The sequence below is a fragment of the Symphodus melops genome (genome assembly GCF_947650265.1).
Source record: "Symphodus melops genome assembly, chromosome: 12".
Classification (NCBI taxonomy): Eukaryota; Metazoa; Chordata; class Actinopteri; order Labriformes; family Labridae; genus Symphodus; species Symphodus melops.
In genome coordinates this window covers 9,260,921-9,285,463 of record NC_136702.1, presented here as the reverse complement: position 1 = coordinate 9,285,463, position 24,543 = coordinate 9,260,921, and the positions used below count along the sequence as shown (strand labels likewise).

General features: G+C 39.3%; 1 protein-coding gene across 3 annotated transcripts in view; it reads right to left on the bottom strand.

Moving 5' to 3' along the window:
- gpc6b (glypican 6b) overlaps positions 1 to 19,549 on the bottom strand; it is a 75,143-nt gene extending 55,594 nt beyond the window's left edge. For all 3 annotated transcript variants that reach the window (XM_079357867.1, XM_079357868.1, XM_079357869.1), the window contains exons 1-2: positions 19,093 to 19,549; positions 468 to 626 (exon numbers count right to left, since the gene is read on the bottom strand). In XM_079357867.1, the coding sequence (XP_079213993.1) occupies positions 468 to 626; positions 19,093 to 19,243 (310 nt within the window). In that variant the 5' untranslated portion in view covers positions 19,244 to 19,549. The remainder of the gene's footprint in view (positions 1 to 467; positions 627 to 19,092) is intronic.
- Between the last annotated feature and the right edge of the window lie 4,994 nt (positions 19,550 to 24,543).

The window sequence follows — 24,543 nt, the reverse complement described above, 5'->3', positions numbered from 1 at the left end:
GAGAGGCTCGGCTCAGTAATGAGAACATCTGCCCTGCCCCCCTCCAAAGCAGAGGCTCAGTGAACGTGCGGTGGTCAAGAGAGTCACAGTAAAGGCTCGGACAAGATCACACCAGCCGCAGACCAACAAACAATCTTAATAATGTAGTTTGGCTTGGTGCTATTTTATCAAGGTGCCAATCTGCTGGGCAGGGAACCATGTTTGACTAATCCAACATGAGGATTCTTCACTCCAAGGCATATTAATGAGATTTTCACATCTCGTCTCCTCACGAGGGAGGACAGCTTCAGAAGAACAAACAGTGAACCTTTTCAAAATTAGCACATAGCGTATCCATCATTTGATTTTTCTTATTTCAGCATTTTGTTCGACAGTGAAAGACCATGAAAACTGTTAGAATAAAAAGAGACACACTAGGAGAATAGTATCAAAGAATTAGGCAAAAAAAAAAAAAAAAAGAGTCTTACCATCAAATCTTTTGTGTCTGGAAACAAAAGTGCTTCTCAATTCGTGACTCATTTCATCGACCAGATTCTCAAAGTCCTGTTTACTCTGTTGGCCAAATGTGTCCTCCATTTCCTGGGTGCAACATGTGTTTCCCTGGGGACATACACGAAGATGTTCACCTGCAAAAAAAAGAATTTTTGAAAAACACGGTTTTAGTCGTCTTGATAAATGTCACATGAATGGAGCATTAAAAAAAAAAATCCAATCTATTCTATCAAATTTTTCTCAGGAACTACTGTGTTCGTCTTCTTTCTCTTAACCAAATGCTGTTTGGGAATTGCGAGTGAAAAGAGGACACACACACACACACAGGAAGACTCCAGCATGTGGTCTCAAAGCAGTAATGCATTAAAAATGTAGGTTTTCTAACCATAGCCTTCTGATGTTAATGCTGCCAGGGCTGCCAAGCTCTCTTTCGTTCATGGCAGGTTTATAATAGCTCTGAGCCATGCAGCACAGGTATAACTTCACAGTCTTTGTCATTATTTAAATAATGTGTCTTTAGGATTCACACAATTATACAAACTCATGTGATAGCTACGATTGCAACTTATTTTATTAAGGTCTGACATGCCAGTTCTGATAATAACCAATTCTGTTTCTCTATAACTATAAATGACAGCAAAACAAAACAAGACAAAAAAAAGCGTTCTTGTAACTTTTAATTAAATTGTCATAATGAAACACTGACTCTTAATTGCAAATTGCACCAAATGACTTTGTGCTCTGCTCACTTTGCTCCAGTTCTCCTTTCACCTCACCCACCCAGCCACCCAACACCCCCACAGATGCACCTCCACTCTCTCCTCGGCCCCGCCTCTTTTTGTTGTTGCTCTGTAAATCTGCAGTTTGTTTCATTCAATCAGCTGATGCTATTGTGAGGCGGAAGCTTGATGTAAATGACACGACGTATTTAAACGATCTAACCCAACACGGTAACGTTGTGTACAGCAGAGCCAACAGCTGCTCTTCCTAAACAACGGCATACGTTGATATTGAACAGGAGAGGTGCTTGTTCATTTTTAGGAGGGACATAAACAGAGGGCTTTGGAGCACAGTGTGCCTCAGTGAGCTGGAGCAGAGGTCGGGCAGAGGGATTTGACACTGTGCACCTACAGTATGTGTGTGTGTGTGTGTATGTGTGTGTGTATGTGTGTGTGTGTGTGTTTGTGGCTGTCCGCATGGCATGAAATGCTCAGCTCATGTGTGTGTATTTGAGATCGCCACAGAATCAGATATATTTGAGAAGACTGGCCGGTCACTGATACCGGCCAAACAGACTGAGAATTAGCCGGTCATCAGCAGCCAGTCAACCAGCGCACCTCTCGAAAGTATAGGAGAGAACTGCGAGGATATTCTCTCCCCCCGTAAATAATTGATGAAATTGGGGATTTGGAGAAATGAATCAAAAGTTAATGGTCTACATTGTTTGCTTCTCCTGTGAAGCCATCTTAATAGAGTCATAGACAAAGCAGACTTGGTCTTTTATGAGGTTAATTTCTTCATTTCACAGTCAAACACTACAGAAGTAAGCTGACGACAAAAGATGTTTAGAAAACACGAAACACATTTGAGTTTCACTGAGTGTGCAAGCCAACCTTTGAGGGTGACAGAGCATGGATTTAAAAATTAAGTATTTGATTTGGGCATGAAAAATACAAAATAAACAATGACAAGACTGTAACATATTGATCAGAGCTTGGAAGAGGAATTTGGTGACTACAATGAGCAGACAACAGATTTAACTCTTAAGAGTTTTGCAGTTCGTCACAGGAGCTTCAAACTTGAACAAAAGCAATTTTTGACTTTTAGACAAGATGCTGCCCTGAAGAGGTTGATGAGTCTGGTATGAGGAGGTTGGGTTTATTGTGATCTGAAATCCCAGTGGAATTTAAAAAAAATAGACAATACAAAAAATGAAATTCAATAAAAAATGATGATAACGCAATTCTTATTGGCTGTGTCAAAATGAAGAATGACAGTAGTAAATGGCTGGGCTGTAATAGGATCTTGAGAAAGGTATTGTAATAAAACTGATAACCACAATAACTTTACTTAATGTAGATTCATCAAACAGCCAATCACTAGGCAGAAACAGTGTCGAAAACAACCTCTAAGTCTGCAACTTTTGCTGTGTTCTGGTTTTAAATCTGAAACCTAAAAGAAAAATAAAACAGCTATAAACATGATCAACTGCTATAGGTTTTTTTTTTTTTTTGAATAATCCTTTCTGAAGTTAAACTCCAGAGCAGGCTGGTTTCTTGATTATCATGCTCCTTCAACAACTCATGACATATTTGTGATATTGATCAATATCCATTCATTATCATAACAATATGTGCTCACGTACCTCCAAGCCCCATGGTTACTGTAGGAGGATAAGTTGGAGGGTTAACTTTAAATTGAATTCATACACAAAAAGGCATATACCGTATGTCACAGTTAATAAACAGTGGTGTGGTGTGAACTTGCATATTATTGGAATTGCATCGCTCACATCACATTCTGAAGACAAGGATTGTGATTGTTAGCTGTGGCACAAAGATTCAAGGTTCCTTTCACAACTGAAATTAGAATGCATGCCGTATCTGGGTTATGTCAAATGACTAACACATTTTTGCAGTTTCATTGAGATTATAGTTTCCTCTGTGCACATGTTGCAATCCCATCTCCGCTTCCCACACAAAGAACCATGAAACCACTTTGCTCTCCGGAAATGCAGATCTAATGTACACTGTGATAAACAAGCATGAGCTTCCAATCAGACAATGCAACTGTAAGCAGATGGCAGCTGTGAAATTCTCCCTGCATGCAGAAACAGACTGCACAGCAGCTGAACAAGAAACGGATTTCACTTAGAGCACAAGATTATTTCCCACTGATATCTACAAATGGCAACATGAGGAAATGTTTTTAAGAACATCCAGAATAAAAAGGTTTACCCACAATTGTATTTTTATCAACCAGCAGCATTTGACAAACATGATAGAAGTTCCAACTTCCTGTGGACAATCGAGTCAGCAAACAATTCAGACGTTACCATTTTATTCAATATTTGAATGTTAACTTAACCCTGGATGGACAGATGATAGATTTATTTAATGACTGTTTCACACATTAATCTGACATGTCAAATTATCCATTTAATCCCAGATTTACTGTATGTATGAGAGCTAGTTTAGACCAATGTGCATGTTGATAAAAGGAGGCATCCATTCTTCACGTTTCTTGGGTGTGACCAAACATGCTGCCGTGGATTTTCCAGGTAATGACGATTGAAAGCAGTTAAGAATGCAGAAACTCACAACCACAGTCTGTTGCACTTTTAGTGACTGTAGAAAAAATAAAAGATGCATCTGCAGCCAGAGTCTTGCAGATAAGAGAGGGTAAAACAATATTACGAGAAAGAGAAATATTAACAAAAAGGTTTACTTCAAATCACATCCAGCTGGTAGAGTAAAGGACCCATTTTAGTAACAGCCGTCTTTAAGTACGATGTAAAATTAAATTTGTCATTTTCCACCAATAATATATTTTCTAGAAGAAAAAAAATACATTGTATAAAATAGCCACTTATTTGCACAGATATATAAAAGCATTGGTGTAAGATCATCCTTTTCACACTGTCTCCTAGTTAGTCCCTCAGGCCATACAATTTGATTGCAGATTTTTCATCAGATATGACAAGAGAAGGAAGAGGAAAATCAATCGTGACACAACAATCCTACTGTGCGCTGCGGCAGCCTCAACAGAGCCAAGCATCACTTTAAAATAAAAGCCTGTCATACATCAACATATGGGAAGGTGCTTTCAAGGGACTTCACCACTCAGAAAAGTGCTGTGACCTTCCTTGCCAAGGTTAAAACACCACTGATGTCCACACAGACCATGTTTTACCAAGAGACAGGATGGAGGGTTGACTGGACAGCTCTTTAATGCAGAGCAAAAAACATGCATATTCAATATTTTTGTCGTGACAAACAAGTATAATTTATAATCGAGCGCCTTTATAATCCTACGTATTTACAGCAGTGATAATGCATATGATCAGGAAAAGCTTCGCAAGTTATTTTTAGTCAAGCCAAATACCCCAGTTACTATTTTTGTGTCTAGAATATGGTATTAAAGAGGGTCACAACCATGAAAAAGCGCTACTGTCGGAGTCTCTCATGTGGTCCCAGCTGAACTGAAATGCCACACGCACCTGTCATGACATCAGATCATGGATATAACAAACGTGTTCTGAGCCTGATAAGATCAATGAGCATCCAAAGTTGACCAATGAATTGTATTTGGCGTGTGTATTTTGGCTATTTCATAAGTAGAAAAGTGTTCTCACATTGCGACTGAACATTTAATAAACCACAGAAAAAAAAAAAAGAAGATCATGAAACAAACTTCTCCAACTGCTCTGCAGCAGAATTCACTCTTGACAATGAATCTTTAGCATATGATGCGTCTGCTTTATTAAAGAATGTAATCACACTGTACTATTCTTCTTGAGGTGAAAGAGTGTTGAGATGCTTTATCTGCTGTATGATATTATACAAACCCAGTAGTCCTTTTCAGACTTTTTTTTGTCAAAGTGCGGTCACTAATCCTTCATCACCTCTTTGTACATTTATATCGATTCTACTACAATAAGCTAATTAATTTAGTGCTTTGTGAATAGGCACTGATAACGATCTGTATTCTCTCCCATCTATATTTATTGCACAGATGTAACAGTGGTATTAATGTTACAATAATTGCGAGAAAAAAAGTGTCTTGACCGCGCAGTGGACGCGTGACGCTCTGAAACGATGAGTCTAGTTGGGTTCACGACAGCAGCATAACAGAGCAGGAAGGAAGTGAGGACTACAGAGATCCTCGTCCCATGTGCGCCCATCATCATTTGCGCTCTGAAAAGGGCTCACAACGGTGTAAGTGGCGAGAGAGTACGGAGAGATTATTTTGAAATTGTGGATTCTCCAGCAGCTCTTAAATCTGACTTGTGGAAGCAGTTCAGGTTCTCATTTTTCAGAGTGAAAAAAATGAAAAAGAAGAGACATCAACAGACAAACAAAAAAAAAAAAAAACAATATGCAGACACTTTCAGAGTGTGGTGACCTACATGTTTGAGAATATGAGTAATACTCGAAGCCACTTGGCAAATTATCACTCCAAACAGAAAAGTCACTTCATTCAACACAGCAACACCGAAAACAGTAAAGCTGGCTTTGAATGAAAGACAGTTGATTATGCGTGCACTCAGTGATTTATTAATACCTATACTGTACATGCTGTCATCATAAGTCACAATTACTTAATGTCGCTCTCATCGCTGTAATCAAATGGAGTGTCAATCGAATCAGCTCGCTTATTACCCCAAGTGACGACGTCCTGAAAATGATGTTGAAAATCCACCTTGTTAGTGCTGGACTGCTCACATTTTGTAATGTGGTACTTGCAATGTGAATAGACTGTTGTTCAGAACGCTCATTGAATTTCACGAGTGCATTTTAAAACCTCTTTATTCCACACCACCATAGGGCAGCCTTATGGGGCTAGCAACGAACCACACATACATCTAATGACACACATCGTACACCTCACATCAAAACAAAGGGATTTAATATCAACAGACAAACCTAATCATCCAATGAAGATCAACTCAAATACTTATTTTACCTAACACTACGCCACACATTCCCTCACTGAGAGGAACAACAGTCCCAACTCTAAAAGCCCCTTTAGTCCCTTCTCCTGAAGCTAGCACTGGGTTTTCCTGTTCTGTGGCCTTATTATGCAACCGGTAGTTTCACCCGGGCTCGAGACAACAAAAGGAGAGAAGGGACAAACAGCTCAAGGAACAACATACTGCCAAAACGCCTGCATTCAAAACTAGAATTTGATTTGATTCGTCACATACCTGGCAGCCAATGTCCAATACGTTCCAGAGTCCAGCAGGACCTCCTGTCCATTTTTTTTTAAACATTTTCTGACACAATACAGAAACAAGTGAACAACTAATAGGACAGCACGGCTTATTGGTTTCTCATCATCATTCCTGCGAAAGCGCAAAAACAGAGAAGCAGAAATTTGACAGAAACCCAAGGGTGTACTTTAGGGAAGATACAAACACAAAAGTGATCATAATTACTTGTCCTTTGTTTTGAACAAGTGACATGCCTTTATAAAACTTAAGAAGTGAAAGTCCAGTGCAATAGTATACAAGGATACAAGAGCATTTGAGTTCCAGTGCATTCCAGCACAGGTAGTTCAACTCCCAGAAGTGTTCATCAGTGTACCTGGCCAAAGACACCCACAGCATATGTTCCCTGCCATCTGCCGTGTCCCACAGTTCCCCCCTGACAAACTTTTTATACACCAGAAGCAACACTCACAGAGTTTCTTCTTCCTTGCCACTTCAGTGCAATACCAAAAGACAGCTGAAAATCTTTTTTTCTTCAATAATGACTTCAATGTGTTTTAGGTTTTTGTTTTTTTTGTTTTTTTTCCAATTCCTTCATCTACTTGGTCGATTCTTTGCCAACAAATACTTTGGACACAACTCGTTCACCATATGAGATAGTTCAAGCAAAAGTGAGACATGTATCAGCCAATTTCCTACCAACCACGTTGTTGCCATTAACTGTTCTGATCTGCCCCTCCGTCACATGGTCCAAGGTCTGAATATATTCAAATTAACCTACTTCACAGGTGCTGCTAGGTATACCAATATAAATGTTTTTTTTAACAAGCTTTTAGACACCATGCCTTTTGTCTTACTATCTGATGATACTTTGAGGTTATAGAGAAATGATTGCATCATCACGATTGCAGTTGTATATGTCAACAGCACTTCTGTCTTAGCGAAGTTGAAGAAAAATGTCTGGGAAAGAGACGTTCACAGTTTTGTACAGTGCTACAAAACTGTAAATGAACAATATGACAGTTTTCCATAAACTACACACAGCTCATTACATTTAAGGACTTCACAAGCTTCACTGTTCCTGCACCCACATTACACTGCTTTAACCAAAGTGTAAATCAGCAGAGAGCCCTTCGAGCCACCTTTTCTGGCCTTGCCCCAAACTAATTAAGTTCTGGTCAGATAATTTGCTTCTCTGAAGTACCCCACAGTGACATTACACGAGATCTGTGTGCAGCAGAACTCAACATCTCCGAAATGTGTCTCAATTTCAACAAAAGACAACACAACATGGCATAGTTGTTGCAAATATTTAGCTTTTCAAATAAGTTAATATGTACCATTAAAAACCAGACCACCAAGCATCAGTTACATTTTAAAAGGGTCCAAACAGTGTCTCTCTCAGCTCTGCAACCTTTGACAGAATGTGGCAACCATTCTTGTTTTATTTATTAAAAACGACCTGAACTGTCTCCCTTTGATAGATGTGTCTACTCTGCTTATATGAACCATTACTGTCCAAGATCATCGACACGCATTGAGACTTTTTATTGAACATTTGGTGCTGATTCTGTTAATACCTACAGTTTATTGTTTGGTAACCAACCACAGCATGTTTTTATTCAACACATTTATTTTGGAGATGTATAAACACAGAACCTTTGTAAACCCACTTTCCAACATTATTGGAACTCGTAAGTTGTGTGAGTGTCATACAAAGTCAACTGTTGTGTCGTCTTCTCGACCATTTGGTAAAAATGAATTGTTCTGTTTGGTACATTTAGGCAAAGATAAAACACATGGTTACATTTGGTTAAAACTATAGAAATTAGGACACAGATGGCCTTGTTGTAAGATTGCGCCCCATGTGTGAAGGCTACAGTCCTCCAAGTGAGTGACCCAGCTTCAAGCTTGACCTGTTCCTTTTTTCCGCATGTCATTCCCCTCTCTTTTTTTCTATTTTCTACTCTATCCACTGCCCTATCCAACAAAAATGAATATGTAAATAAGTCTCATTCTGAAAGAAAATGTGAGTGGATATACTGTTAAATGAATAACTACTAAAGATGCCAAAAGATTTAATTACAAAATTTCAAAAGTTAATCGTGACCAATCACATATTTAGTTTAGCTTTTATGATGAAGCTCTGTAACATTTTAAGCTGAGAGTACTTTACTTGCTATTTAATTCAACCCTGCTTTTATTTATTTTTATAAAGTAATCTGGTAGCTCCAAGGTTACGATATTAACTTCACCACAGAGAAAGGACCATGGTACAAATCAAAAACTAAATGAAAACAGCTTTAAGGAAACAGTAACAAAGTGCAATGTTTGATGTCATGAGGTGGATATTACTTTTGACTATTAATTTTTAACTGAGCTGTCTGGGAGTGTTTGAAAGTAAAATGAGACATTGAAAGATGCAGCGGTGTCGTTATTTTTCCATCATTGTGGTGGCAGAGAAACACAGCAGAGGCTTATCCACGTTGTGCCTAAAGGGACAAAAAACCAAGCGCCTGATTTTAGACCTTAATTAATCGTGATTAACTACTTCATGCTGAGAGCCCTTATAATATAAATTATTACCTGGCTTCATGAGCATTATGTCTCAATAATACTCTAAAATGATCTCATTATAGCTGCCTGTAAACAGTCGTTTATCCACTGCCTGTTAAATCAAAATGTCATCCAGAAGTGGCTGTGGGTCACTTTTCTATCTCGTACGTCACATGCTTGCCGTCATCCCTGGCACTTGCAGAAAGCATTGAGTGTCTGTTTCACCCTTGACTTTACAGCATGCTGAAACAAGCTCTCTGACTGATGGATTATCACACTTTGACAAGAAAACAATGAGTAAAAAAAGAAAAGAAAAAAAAGAGGATATCCTCAAGAACTACAGTACACAACAAAGAGATTTAAAGCACATGAACATCAGTATGCATCCTTAAATCTGTGTATTCCACACAGTATTTCCTTCACACTTTTAATAATGTCTCCAGAGGGTTTTGTGTACAGAATAGCTAAGTTTCTTTCTCCAGTTAGAACTGACATCAATCAAAAAAAAAAAAACCTGAATGACATTATTCGTATCACATTTCGGGTCATTTCAGAAGTCATAATGAAAGAAACGCTCGTGTTTTAAACAACTGGTAGATGCAGATACAGAGGAGTGTATGTCCTTGGGTGAATGAGGACAGGTTCAAGAGAAAATGAATTCTCACCGACATAAAACAGTCGACAATAAAGCGGAACACTACAATAGTATGATGGTACTCTTCATCCTCAGGAGAGTCAGCGTGAAGGGAAAAAGGACAGGAATAAAGATGTTGGAACGGTTTCATACTCCTCACAAATGTGTCAGTAATTCTTTTTTTCCTCTTTGGGAATATGTCAAGATATTCCACTGAAAATGATATCATATGAGGAGCTGTATGCATGATGTAACAGCCAAATGTTGTACTGAAATATTATTAAATTGAAGATTAAAAAATGTCTTGAAGAGAGATTTATAAAGGAAGATCTGCTCTCTGTTACTGCAGAGGAAAATGTCTAAAAAGGCTGTGAACAAACGGTTTGGAAGGAGACCTTTCATAAACAATTTAAAGATCTCATGAGGTTTTTGTTTTTTGACCAATAGTCTTTCAAAATCTCAAAATCAGACATGATTTTGATTCTTGAAGTCACTATTTGATTCAAACAGATTATTATTGTGTTATCAATACTAACACTGGATTTTAGATTGTATTGAGAGGGTGTGACTCTTCTCTTATTTACCACTTGTCACTTAAACATGTATTAATAATAAATCAAATAATGCAGCCCTTACAACCCCGGGGTTTTTTTTTTGTTAGCATTAGATTACAGTTTACATCAAAGCAACACATGAAGTTAAAGCAAACACAAAGTCTTGGTTTAGTTCAGTCATTTTTTTCAGATTTGCAAGTTCAGTTCCCCATGTGGACCCATGCAGCTAAAAGGGGCTGGCCCAGCACTTCCTGGGTATTTATAAGATTGTCATTCATCTGTGACATAACAATGTTTAAAATGTAAACATTGTCATAAAATTTTACTTATTGTTTATTCAGCATGTAGCTTTATTCACTTTCAATAAATACTCACCTCTTGGGAAAATGACGTTTGCTGAGTTGCCTTCCTCGACACTTGAGCCAAACTACATGAGAGCGCATTAGTTCAATATAAAAAAGATCTGTCTTTCTTATTTAGACACCTAAAGGACTTTCTGTTGGTCAGAAGATATTTCAAAGTTGCACATTGGGCTCTGAAAGATGAGGGGAGCCATTCTACGAAACCAAAACAATTTTTTCAGCAGTAAAACGATAATGCAACTTTATCCGTTTGACTTGCACAGCCCTTTGCTATTTTGAACGGTACAGCAATCCCCTCCTCGTACAAGAACACAAAGACTAGTCCATTCCTGGTATAAATCTTCACCAACAAGATAAATACGCTACCAAAAAGTACAATACATTTGACCTCAGGGCTAATAGCTGTGGAATATTCATGTGCCATACACACCCTTCTTCAAAGTGCACCAGTAGCACTACAGCTGAGATTAATGTATGGCTTTTCCTAACACCATGTGCAGCACATTTCGGAATGACAAGCAGCACATAATCAGCACATGTAGCACTATGTCTGCCTTTGATATTTATTGGAGGAGCACGTAATAAAAAGGCCTAGTGGAGGCATGAAGAGACAAGTGTGGATATTCGATCCACGCGGGCAGCACGCCTGGAAGCCCCGGAGACCGAGACGAGAGCAGGCGAGCCACTCTCCTCTGCGACAAGTTGCTAAGTGGAGCATGGCAGAGGTAGCACTACAGGTAGCAGCTGGTGACTGTTTGGAGACCTGAATTGATCATTTCCTTTCAGTCAGCATTTACAGTTTAGTTTACCGACACAGGCTATTACAAGCCCTGATACCCTAAAAGTGGAAGTGTCCTCTACGGCTCCCCACACCTCACTGAACCGTCCTGTGTAAAGGCAAACATCCTCTCCAGTTGCATATCATGTCTAGTCAGATGTTGTCAACAAGACAGGGGATACAGACGTGTGGCTAAAGATAGATCCAATGACAGCAGAAAGGCCTTCAAGGGGGGCTTTGTTTCACAAAGGGTTTTTTGACAAGTTTTGAAAGGCAGATGAGGAGGTCGAGGGAAAAGAACCAGATGCACATCACAGCTAAAATTCTGATCCTAGTGTCATGGAAGAAAAGCACTTTGATCCTGAGGATTTTTTTACCTGAAAGTCAGCGGTGAGGGCTTGAAACAGGATGATGAAGTACTGTCAACTACTGGAAAATGTGTAAACAATTCGGTTAAATATATCAAGAGTGTCAGACGATATAGTCAGATATCAAGTAACAGACGTTTGCCAAACTGTCGAAAACAAAAGGAAAACAGAACTCTGGTGGCATTTTATAATCTGGGATTTGTCAGCGAGATAAGACATGACAGTCAATCTCAAACTTTACCCAAAGTAACACCTCTGAAGAACTTTCCAATGTGATGTGAGGGAACAAAATGTTCAGTTTTCAGCTTGGTAGTTTACAGAACAATGCCAGTGCCTGAGCTGATAGTGGTTTAAAGAGTTTCTGTAAGACTTCAGTTGCTCTTTGCAAGGCCACTTACTGACAAATCAATAATTTGACTTGCAAAATGTTCAAACGGATTCTCTCAGAGTCTATGCTTGTGACTGCTTGTACATCAACAGTAAACTCTGGAACCTTCTTAAAACATGTCCACTTGGACACCCACACCTAACCCTGAATCCCAGACACAACAGAAATAGGTCTCTGTGTAGTTACGGTCAGTCTGATAGTTATTTTACATTCAGCAGTCTTTCAACACTGTTGTATCCAAAACTATGATCTGTTTGGTCTTTCCTTTTCTTTCCTGCTTTTGACCAATCATTAAAGGACAGATGTTAAATTGCCCAGACTTATTTTTTAGTATTGACTTGATAAGAGTAACCCCCCAGTTTCCATATAGTCCATTTTGGTCCCTCCACTGGCGCATCCTGCCCCACTGGGTCCATTTCTGGAGCGTGAGCACATCAACAGCTGTACACAGGGTTTCACAACATTACAAGAGAATTAAAAGATAAAGCGGGAATACATTTTTTAAAAAAACCAGGCAAACACGTTGCTTTGTCTTTCAGAGAATGATTTGATTTTCATTCAGTGCCTGCTTTGATGTTGATAAAGTGTTGTCACAGAAGTTCTGGGGGGGGGGGGGGGGGGGTGACATACATTTTCACTTTTTTTTTTTATGTTAAGCACCTGTTTTGAATGAACCACTTCTGTAAAGGTATGGTAAACAGCCTAAGAAGCGAAGAGTGATAGATGTATATTTTATTGAGGTGCATTAATCATAATGTACAATTGGGCAAACGTCCCTCGGTGCTTTCGTGTATGGAAATGATCCTTTGATTGATTTTAACAGTATATCATTTATGGAAATCACAGAGAACATGAACATGAACTAGTCCATTTTAATCTAAGTGAAAGGAACTTTAAGCGAGCTAGTGTGAACTTACAAAACACTGATATGACCTGTTCTATTGTTTCAATAAATCTGTCCTCTGGGCCTGTGCAGAATATGTAGTCTACTGACGTAAAGTTCAAATCACATAAATCAGGAATGTGTTTGTGCGCCTCTCAAATCAGGAATAAAAAAAGTTGTTTCTCAACGGCTCGAGGTGGAAATTTGATTGGACAGTTGTTGACAGAAACTAATAGATCAAATAGCATCTATTCACTCTTGTTGACAGCAGGAGCACACATTCTTTGACATTCAAATTTCTCTTCAGCCATTAAACAGCAGTTGTTATGTGGTCTCAGGAGAATCACTTCAATCCATCTCCTTGTTTTTTAACCGAGCGTTTATTTCAAATGAGTCCGACAAACGTTCATTCTTCATGGCTGTGTTTGCAGCTTCGTTCCATCACTAACCTGTATGGCAATCGCTGTTTATGAAGTGTGTAATTAAAGGCGCACAAGGCTAACGTGATTGGTCAAGCTTCAATAACCGAATGACTTTCATATGTTTTTTGATTCTGGTTATAATGTATTCAGAAATCAGTCTAAGACACCTGCTTTTATGTGAAAATAAAGCAAATTGAACTGAAAATAGCTGAATAATGATGGCCTTATTCACAGTACATGCAGTGTGAATTAGCAAAACAAACAGCATTGCTAATAACAGCTTTACTGCCAACTGAAATCCCTGCAGGTTTTAAATTGTTCAGGCTTTCAGCAACCAGGGTTATGAGCAACAGAGAGTTGGACATAAGCCCTGCTGAAGGCCACAAACAGAATAAATAGAAAGTTTGGGTCACAGACAGGATTAAGGTTGAGAAAATACTATCCAGAAGCTACTTTTGGTGTTTGGGAAAAAACAAACAGAAACCCTGGGGACATTTCTCTCCTTCTCTAAAGAAACTCAAAATGATCTTCCTATAGGGAGAAGAAACAGAGCAGTGCTGCAGTGATGGACATACTGCGGATAATGCTGATGATGAGATAAACCATCATACGGCGAATCATAAGGTACTGTATTCCCTGACAAAATAAAAAAGGGAGGAAAAGGAGTAAACATCCCCCCCTCCCCTTATGAAGAGTGTACATATAATACAGTTTAAAGGTGCAGAGTCCTTGGTCCTCAATAACATTAAATATTCATGGCTGCATACTGAAAGTAAAGTTTACGATGGGCATTAATAATTTAGGGTTTAAAACTCCTATTTGTTTATCTGTTTCACAAGTGGTAGGGTGTAGTGTTTTCAGATTTAAGTGCAACATAAACACATAATCCTAACCATCTTTGGATCTCAAATTAAATGTTGATACAACTCTGGTCGTAGCTGAGAAATCTATGCTATCGCCTTAGCTGAGCCAGGTCCACTCGGTGGAAATATATGCAGATCTCTGTCCCGCACTGAAGCTAGGTGAGCTTTCAGCGTTGTGGCTTTTGCAGCAAGGAGTAAGAAGAGACCCTTCAGTTTTACAGGAAAGTGATCTGCAACACCTGTGTCCTTGGCTACCTCGTGTAAAACAGAAATGGAACCATAAAACTCAGAAACATAACAGACAGCTGAACATAAAATCGATGAAAGCAACAACACCATTTAAACTTGAGAAAACTTTAAAGTTATGACAATGGCAGAGTGCCTCCAAGGACACCCTTCATGTTGAGAAATGTGAAACTGTGCCCTTCAGGGTGCTCTTGAAATGGGAGAAAACCAAATTTAAGGAGCTTAGATGGAATGCTTATGGTCAAAACAAGATATACATTGCAATAAATGTTGCGCTGCAGGCTCACATCTCCATGCTAGGAAAGTTCTGTGGTCTGATACCCTGCTGCATGCAGCTGGTTCCTTGTGCACTTATTTTAGTTGCATCTGCCCTTTAGTCAGCCAGTGATATCTTTAAATGCTTTTCTGGGCCTGTAACGCTAAACTTGTGTGTTGAAAAGCAGTCAAACATGTTATTGCTCCTTTGAACCTTTCCTCTAAACGTGACTAAACATAAAGTAAATCTAACAGTAACAAAGTATTCCTTTGATTACGAGTGGAACAAAAAGTTGAATGAACAATTAAATAGATCAATCACGCCCGTTCTTCATCGTGTTTAATTTGCTTTCAGTCTTGGGTTTCTCTGCTTTCAATGGAGCCCTGAAACCATTTGCAGGACAAGATGTCTCCTGTAGCTCTCAGAGGGACCACCCGCCGTGAGGAGCCAACACAGGCCATTTTGGCATTCATGAGCGTGATTGATGACACAGAGATGGAGGCGGCGTTTGAGAAATCCCCTCTGCAGCTAGGAGAGAAAATGATGATTGTTTGGATGATTCTCCCCTGATAGAGCCCCCCCCCTCTGCTGCTCAGTGGGGAGCATTCACAATAAATGTAGGAGGATGCAGTCTAAAACACAAGTTCTAACCTATAGTAAACACTAAACCCCAAAACAGCAATTATAAGATGGTTTATCACAAATATTTTGATGTTTGCAATGATGCCAAAAATAAACCCATTGTTAAAATTGCCACCATGACTGCTTTTTTAAATCTCTCCTGACAAGTGACTGACCAGAAGGTCACCATAATCTGACCATGCATCACAGTAAGGCGTTTCCTGCAGGGGCTAACAACCAGCCCTTCCCTCTGAACGCGCTCACATCTAGCCCTTTTTAATCCTCTTACATGACAATAGAGAACCAGCACACATCACAAGCATAGATCATTTGCCTGCGCTGTGCAGGCGGCTGAAGATCACGTATAATATCAGCACCGTTATTTGTGTCCCAACTCCACCTCCACCTCCCGTCGCGGAGTAAACAGAGACGGACGTCAAACGATAGCGCTGAGCGTGACATGCTAAGAAGTTCCATTGAATCCAACAGTCTTCTCTGTGACTCACTTTCCATATCGCCTATCTCGTCTCAGACGTTTGGTAATGCAGAGAGAAGTGAAGACAGCAGGGGGGCCGGGCTGAGTGCAGGTTTGATCTTTAATCAGAGCAACAAATAAGGCTAAAATTACTTGAATTTGTTTGCACTTGAATTAAATATATCTCAGCTATGGGTGGTGAAGATTCAGTGGGTGTTGTTAGATGTGCAAACACTCAAAAGGGTTGTAGAGTAATCCACAGGTTTGTGCTCCCATGCTCTAAATACCTCCACCTTGTAGCTGTTGACAGATTTCAGCCTGGCCTGGTCAGCAGGCAGAAGCATCAGCTTAGCCTTGTGGAATTACTGCACCCAGTGAGCCTCTAGGCGACAGATCATAACAACATTTCTGTCATAACCCTGCAGTCATTTCACCTGACCTGGTTGCTTCTGTTTGACCAAAACAAAAAAAGCAACAACAGAACACTGGGGTACTAAGCTTTTTATGAAATACTGTAACAGTACTGTACTGTAACAAGCAGTTATGTTGAACTCAAAAATACCTGTTAATTCTTTATTTGTAATGGTTGTTATGGTTACTTCAAATTGGCCAGAAACACATAGTATGCTCTTAAATGGAAAGGTAACAAACATACCGTTAAATACAATTCAGTCTTCCCAGATTCATTTTGCATTATTAGAAGAACAGATAAATGTAAAGACAAATACTTGCAACATTATGAGATACATTTATTTAGTTTTCTGTCTAATTTGAGGTTGAACGTGGGCTTCAAAGATGTCTTACATCAAGAGCAAGAAAGCGCACACATCTGTCTGTAACTTCAATTTGATGTTTTAGTTTTTGCATATATCCGATTTTAAGAATTTGCACAGCAAAGAGTTGTAATCTAAAGGGAAGATACAAACTGTGAGCAGAAGCAGTGAAAGCTTTTTTTTTATATATATATATATATAGAGCCTGACTGGTAACATGAAAGGTTTTTTTTTTTTCCCAATAATCTAACTCATCAGAGTTAATCATCTCAGCAACAATAAGCTACAAAGGAATCTTAAGAGCCCCTCACGTCCCACAAGGACTGACTAATCCACAAGTAGAGGAATAGCAGTGTAATGTAATGTAATGTGATGTGATGTGATGTCATCACTTAAGAGCTTCCAGGCTGAAGCCGGGCTGGATGCTGTTGACCCCTGCTGTGTCAACTCTTTCACAGCTCACATACCTGCTGCATGGAAATAATGAATATAAAGTCTGCACAAAGGCTTAAACTGTGCAGTAATTCCCATAGATTTGGGTTCTTAACTGACTGAGTGCACTTTAATTACAGAAACTATACTTGCTGTTAATAGATCTAATGGAAGATTACACCACATTTCATTCTGAATTGGTCTTTGCCATTAAATGTGACAGTTTAAGTTATTTATCTGTAACAGTGCAAGTACACATCAATCAAATGAAACTGAAATCAGCAGCACAAGGTGATCATATTTTCTGAAGATTTTCTACAGTAAATATGCCTCTCTGCTTCTGTCACTTATGAAGCTTAAGAGAGATAGAAGAGAAATATACCTAGCAACCTGCCATGTGTCACTGCACAGGAATCTGCTTAAAAAAAATTAAAAGCAAGGAAAAAAAGTTAGAGAATTTGTTTTTTATAGACAATAAAGACCTACAATGACGTGCTGTTTCATTAACCTTTTGGATGAAAGGCCTTTTCACTCCTACTCGTGTCACGACGTGTCTCTCAGCCGGATTATTGTTTGCATGAGTGAGAGGCAATAAGCGTCCAAGCCTTGAAGGGTATGCCCATCAGCGTGTGAATTTGCTGAGCTGTTGATAATGCCTTGTCTATCCGGCAGACATGTAAGGTTATGACTCATTCAAAGAGCAGATCAAAGGACAATCATTCAGGGTGATATCACTCGGAGATGAGAGAGATTGAATTCGGCACTCATTTGGCAGATTAGTTGTGATGTCAGGGACCTGGATCCAAAGGATTTAATCAGGTAGTTATTCAACCCAGCTATGAACAGGTGCGCCTGTTATCAAATATGCAGCCTTTTACTTGTGCCAGATTTGTGGCTTTATAGAGAGAACCGCTGGCCAGGAGCACAACAATGATGACCATGAGAGACATGTCAGCAGGGAGAAAAACGCACCTTCTACTCCAGTTTACCTTTACCAGATGTGGACACATATTCACAATATAAACACATGCCAGGATTGACATAGGGGATCATTTAGTGGATCAGTTAATATCAGATAATGTTACTGATGGCTTCAGGTTGTATTTGCTGGACTTAACATGAATCTTTAGCTTTTAAAATTTTGCATATGAATCCTGCGGCATCCTGTTTGGTTAGTCCAAATTACACCGATCAATGATTATAGTTCTGACAGCATGTGAGCAAACCATCTAAATAAACCTGTAACTTCCACAGGCTTAAGTCCCATCTTCTTAATGTAACAATGCCTGGGTTCCTTTATACGTTATTAAAAGGGTATTAAGATTAAGTGCTCTACAGGGCAAATGCTGTAATCATGCAGAAAGAGTGACTCATCCTATAGTTATCGAGCGTCACCAAAGCACTTCACCTTATCACTTTCTTTTTCTCAGGCCAGCAGGAGGTAATCTGCAAAGCTGACCATTTATTATCACTGCTTGGTTAGCACAGTCAGAGAACTCTACTGGACACATCGCACCACAGCTGCTGCTGCCTGGGGGGGAGTCTTTGCACAATCACTGAGTTATTGATGCCGGCTGATGGGATGTATTGTTATCGCAGCGTGAATCTGGGCTCTTATAAACTGATAGCCTCAAGACTGTGTGCTCAGACGTTTTAAATGAGGGGCTCAGTCTGTTCCTTTACTGAGGCAAGCCGCAGAAAGAAGAGTGCACGTCCAGTCAGGTCAGGTCATTAAGTACTATTTTGGTAATTGAGTGAATCTCCTGTGAGTAAACTTTGTCCGGTTTCAGTCTTTTAACAACTTTGACAGGTGGTTGACATATAACCGGTTGGTCAAATGCAAGGAAAAAAAAAAGCATCCACTGCGCCATTCAATTTTTTCCCCCTCCCAAGACCTTATTATCATTTTATATCTAAAACTTTATACATTTCTGCATTTCAATTGTTCTCTCGAGAGCTCAACAATGAATCCAGTTACGTCTACACCACTAGTGCGTCTCACGACTGCAAGCAGAATGCTCGCGAGTATGCTTGACAGGTGTCAATGAGTCGAGCCTTACCTGGGATCTCCTGAAGAGGAACATGTGCGAAGCCGAAGCCTCTCCCGGTACATGCCTCCCTCACCTCGCTGCAGTTCCGCGCTTTAAAATCAGCTCTGGCTGCAAAAAACAGCACAGAAAAAGTGCAAAGGATAGTCTGTAGTCTGAGCATTGTTCACTTGTGAGAATATCCTTAATCTCTGCAGGATCCCGCGTGCTGCTAAAACTCCCCTGCAGCAGATCTGCAGGTATTTAATGAGCGGACGGTTAATGGTTGCAACTCAACTATAAGTGACTAAACACATTTCCGAGAGCAGAATGGGGGTTTACGGCAAGTGACACTGATAAGGAAAAGTCCTCCGGTGCAACACAAAAGACGACAATAGGTATGGAGGTGCCACAATATATCCAGGCGGCGCTTTTCCCCCAGCGTGTTTACTCAACTTGTGCCAGGCAGGCGAAGCTCCTGCTCTCTGTGTTGGAGTGGAAATGCTGTGTGGAGAGGAGCGCGCGGTGTTCACATCAGATATAGTGGTGAGGCAGAGCGGGACACAAAATATGGAGTGGAATCAAGTCTCATCCACGTCAGTGGGGGCTGCAGGTTGAAATCCCTTTAAATATAAGTGTCTAAAATAAACGAAAACATGCGCATCATGGATTGCTAGACTATCATTAAGCCTGGTTTTAAAGTACGCCTAATAAATGTATGGGCTGTTTTACATTTAACACTTGCATAGCACATCACAGTAAATTACAGTAGGCTACACATGAAAGACATGTAGGGACATTTTGAAAAAAACTTTATGAAGTAAAATTGTAACCAAAAGCTAGATATGCTGTAGCCTCTGTATCTGATCAACAATTAATGCTACTATGAGTCTGAGAACTGTTTTAGCCTGTTAGGAAATATACCGAGATTAAAACGGATGCCTTTATATGAGCAACAAAAGCAAACGAGACCATAGACATACATATTTTCTTTCTGAATGGTAAATACTGAATGCCCACAGGGTGTGTGTTAGACCAAGTAATTACAGGCTCATTTAAGCTCCAGCCAGATGTGACTAGGATCTAGCCCAGTCACATGTTAGCTTTGTTGCTGGATATGTACATTAATGTTTTCTTTGTTTTTTTTTTTTTTTACTGACTTCTTTTCAACTCACTTTTATTTGTACCTCCTCTTCTATGCTGTGAGCTCGACGGCACTGTAAATAAGTGAACCCTCAGTGTCTCTCAAGTTAAAATAAAAGTTTTGAGCTAAATTGAACACTGATGCATCAGAGCCTTCTGTCTGGTCTCCTTGTTCATTTCATCTGTATTTCTGCAGGTTGTCTGGAAGTTTACTGATGGACCAGACAATGTAATGCTGGAAATATTGGGTATAAAGCAATGTAGCCAATAGTTCAAGCCATCAGTAAAACGTAAAGAAGAAGAATACTTCAGTAAAGATTTTGGAAGTTGGTGTACATGTATGGGTATATGATGTGACACTGACTATGGGTACAGAGGATCATATTTGATCCATTCCCTTAAATTCTTTTTTATTTCAAACTTTATTTTCAACCTCTAAAATGTCCATGTTATACCAATTATACTGTCTTAAGTGATTTAATAGGATAACTGGACAGTAAATAAAACTAAAAGTGGTTTTTTTTATATGTGAAATGTGGCTAGTTCAATTCTATCATCACTTTCCACACATCATTTAAACAAAGCAATCACTATATATTGACTTACAGGCCTACAGGTATAGATTTTTACTAAATTCAAATAATCTAAATGCCAACAGTGTTTTTCAAATTCCACAAGGTATTCACGTGTATTAACCAGAGAATGTAAAGGATGTGATGGAGACCAGAAGGCCAGCTTTCATGGGCTTTATTGATTTTGGAACAGCTTGATCCAAGGGTAGATCAACAGTGGATTAACATGGCTGCAATCACCAGTCAAAGGATTCCTATTGGTATGGGACACCACATTTTCAGAGGATCTTTGAAGTGACATTTGGTTTCTTGTTTTAGAGGGAGACACTGGAATATTTCAGATCAAATATTAAAATCCACAAGGGCAGATTTTGACATTGGGTCAGCCAAACAGGTTCTTATATATCTATATATATTGATGTGCAAGTATCTTTGCAGATAATAATATCAATAGTTTACTCTTTTCATACTTAAATCCTACAGGCTATGAATCTTTCTTTTCTAATGAGACTTTTTGACCTGGACATGTCTGAGTTAATTAATGTATCCAACTTTGAAACACAAAGGATGCTTTCATCCAAATGGAAATTTAATTTCATGTAAAATTCTCAGCGAAAATAACTATCAAGTGGCATAACAAGACTGTGAGCCACTGTAGGGAGGTTTGCAGTGTGTGTGTGTGTGTGTGTGTGTTGCAGGGATATGGGCTGCCTTCAGTGCTGCCTGTGCATGCCTCTTGTGATGTATGTATTTTCTATTTTGAGATGCATTGAGTTGCCAAAACGTGTTTCTCTCCAGCAACTTATTCCAGCTCTTTTAGGATTCCCAGACACTCCCAGACCAGCAAGATATACTGGCTCCCCCTGTGTGACTTTAAGGGTCTCATTCCAGCTGGTCATATATCCAATTCTGCTCCAAAGCAAGGTGTAAAAAGGAGTCAATCAGAAACTCAAGTGCAGTTTAGAGGCAGGAGACCGAAGATGATTTGAAATTTGAGTTTTATTTTCTGGCAAAAGCACAAACACAACTTGGCAGAAGAGTAAACACTGCAGCCACCACATGTGACTAAACTCAAAACTTTGGCAATCACTCGACATAGCAGGAAGTTCAAAACAGAATCTACTTCTACTGTCAATATCATAACATATTATCAGGTATATCAAAGACAGTCGCTAAAGACTTGAATACCAAGCAAAAAGGCAATCTTAAAGCAGGTGATTGAGTTCGGTTATACTCTGGCAAAAAAAAAAACAACTCTTGGCACCTGAAATAAGTTGAGGTGTACCTGGGACACCTGCTTTGTAGTTGACGGCTGCTATAATCAGCACCTTGGAGAGCGCCACTTTTTCACCAGATTACCTGAACAACCTCATTTAACTTATTTAGCAAATAAGAAAGTCAACTGTGCGTCTTTAGGATAATCTGAGATAGCTGAGCTGTATGACTCCTAGGGCATGTGGAGACAAGTCACATGTGGAAGGTACTTATTTGGCTATGTGTACGTAGACCCCGAGTCCTTTGGTAATCAGCCTGTGGCGGCCACAATCAAGATCAAACTTTAAATAGAGCGGCGTGATTTTTGAATCTCTCCACATGGTTCAGCATGCAAATGTGCAACTGCAGTACAGAGTCAGCTGATGATGAGTCCCTGGGGATCTTTAAAACATCTTTACAGAAACGTTCCAAATGAATTCCTGTGGACAATGACGTTCTCTTAAAGTGCTGTAATCAAATGATCTGAGTTTTGAAGAACAATGTTTGTTTCTATGTTGGAGATGCTTTCAAAATCTAACTTAAGATCAACTTAGTAACGGGCAAAACATGTGGAAATAAAGCAGGCCTAAAATGTGTGTGCCACATGGAGTGGATCAGGGGGCTTTCATGTTCAATTTGGGTAATTGTGTATATTGCCCTCCCCTGTGTGCACTCTTTGGATGGTCAGGTGGTTTCAATGTTCTGTTACCATTATTTTTCGATATAGTTATGTTATAATGACCTCTTTTAATAACTATTGTGCAATTTGACTTATAAGGCTATTTTGCTTTAGATTTGAATGAATAAAAGAAGCAGATTTTTCCACTTTTACTGTGTGTTTGTTCACTTTCATTTCTTGGTCCATATTTGTGTATTTTACATAGTTCTGTTACCTTGCTTATTATGCTGTTATGGAGTCTTTTTCGTTGTCTTTTTACTGTGTATTAGCATGTTACTCAAAGAGATCAAATAACATCCTGGTTACTTTTAAACTTTTAAAATCAGATGACCTGGTTTTTAGTCAACCTTGGAGTCATTATGACGGATATACAAACATAGCGTCATATTAAGTCAAAGTAGTCTTGCTGGCTTGCTTAAAGGCGTTTGATATCACACTAATACCTAAGAAATGCCTGCAGTTGCAGCTGCCCTGTCCTCACATGAAGGAGAAACATTTCTGGGGTTCTTTCAAGGCAATGACAAAGGTGTCAGAAATAGAGGGGGATGAGTTCCCAGAGCATGAGCTAATAAAAGCAGACATGTAATGTCAACTGCTTAAACTGGCTCCAAGCCCCTGTTGTTGTTTTTTTGACAATGTGTTAATGAATGTCAAATGATATGATTCGTCTCTTCCCCAGATCAGCTGATAGCTTGGGTTCACATGTTTTTTTTGTTGTTGTTTTGTTTTGTTTTGGGGGGGTGGGGGGTTTGAAGTAGGAGTAGAATTCCTCTTTTCCAGTTTTTTTTTGGTTTTGTTTTGTTTGTCTGTCTGACAAACATTCCTCGGAACTTGTATCTACCCCGTCACATTCTCAGAGCCAGGCGCAGCTTCGGTAGATGGCTGTTTATCATGAGCCTGTTTTTGCCTAAGATTCTGCCTCTTGAAAGGACATTTTGTCTTGCCACTGTAACTTTGCTAAATATTGCCACGTGCTGTGCTCATGATGGATGAACACTGGATCTTTGTAACATGACAATGAAAAGTGTCAATAGAGACGACCTTTATTGTTAGTTGGCACTATACAAATAAAGATTGACTGATTGACATTCAGAGGCGAGGACTGGTGTGATGAAACCTCTGGAAATGACCACCTCGAGAGCTGACTTATCAGTCCAATTATCACCATCAGCAAATATTAGCTGATGGTGAAAAGGACCTGGACATGATCCTTGTGTTACACCGATCCTGAGACATGTTGTTAGTGTAGGGATTTAAACCCTGTTCTTGCAGTCTATCGTCTCTCTGTCAATAAATAACAAAAACATATTATTACTATAAATAAATATATACATTGAAATAAGATACTATTATCTTATTTAGTCTTGTACATGTTAGTCTTTAATCACCTGTACTTATTTTTAGCTAATTGTTATTATTCAATGTTTACATTGTAGAGAGAGCACAGTCTACTAGAGTTAAATTCCATGTGTGTTAAACATATCTGGCCAATACAGCTGATTCTTATTTTGATTCTGAAAAGATATTCTGAAATAAGGAAGAGCAAGTGATGAGGGGCCATCTACAGAACTAACTAAACACTATGGCCACCTGATGATGGTGGAGTGTAACAGAGAACGAACAGAGGCAAGACCATCTGCAACAGATTTCAAGTTTAAAAAGATCTTATTGAGCATTTCATTCCCCTCTCTTCGTCCTTGCCATTACTACTGGAAATGAAAGGCGTGCTTTAGTCAATAATACCGATCAATCTGGAGAGCCATGAACTAAATGATCTACCCAGAGGGTCTCCTGTGTTCTTTACATGTTAATATAAAACAGATGTACTGTTGACTT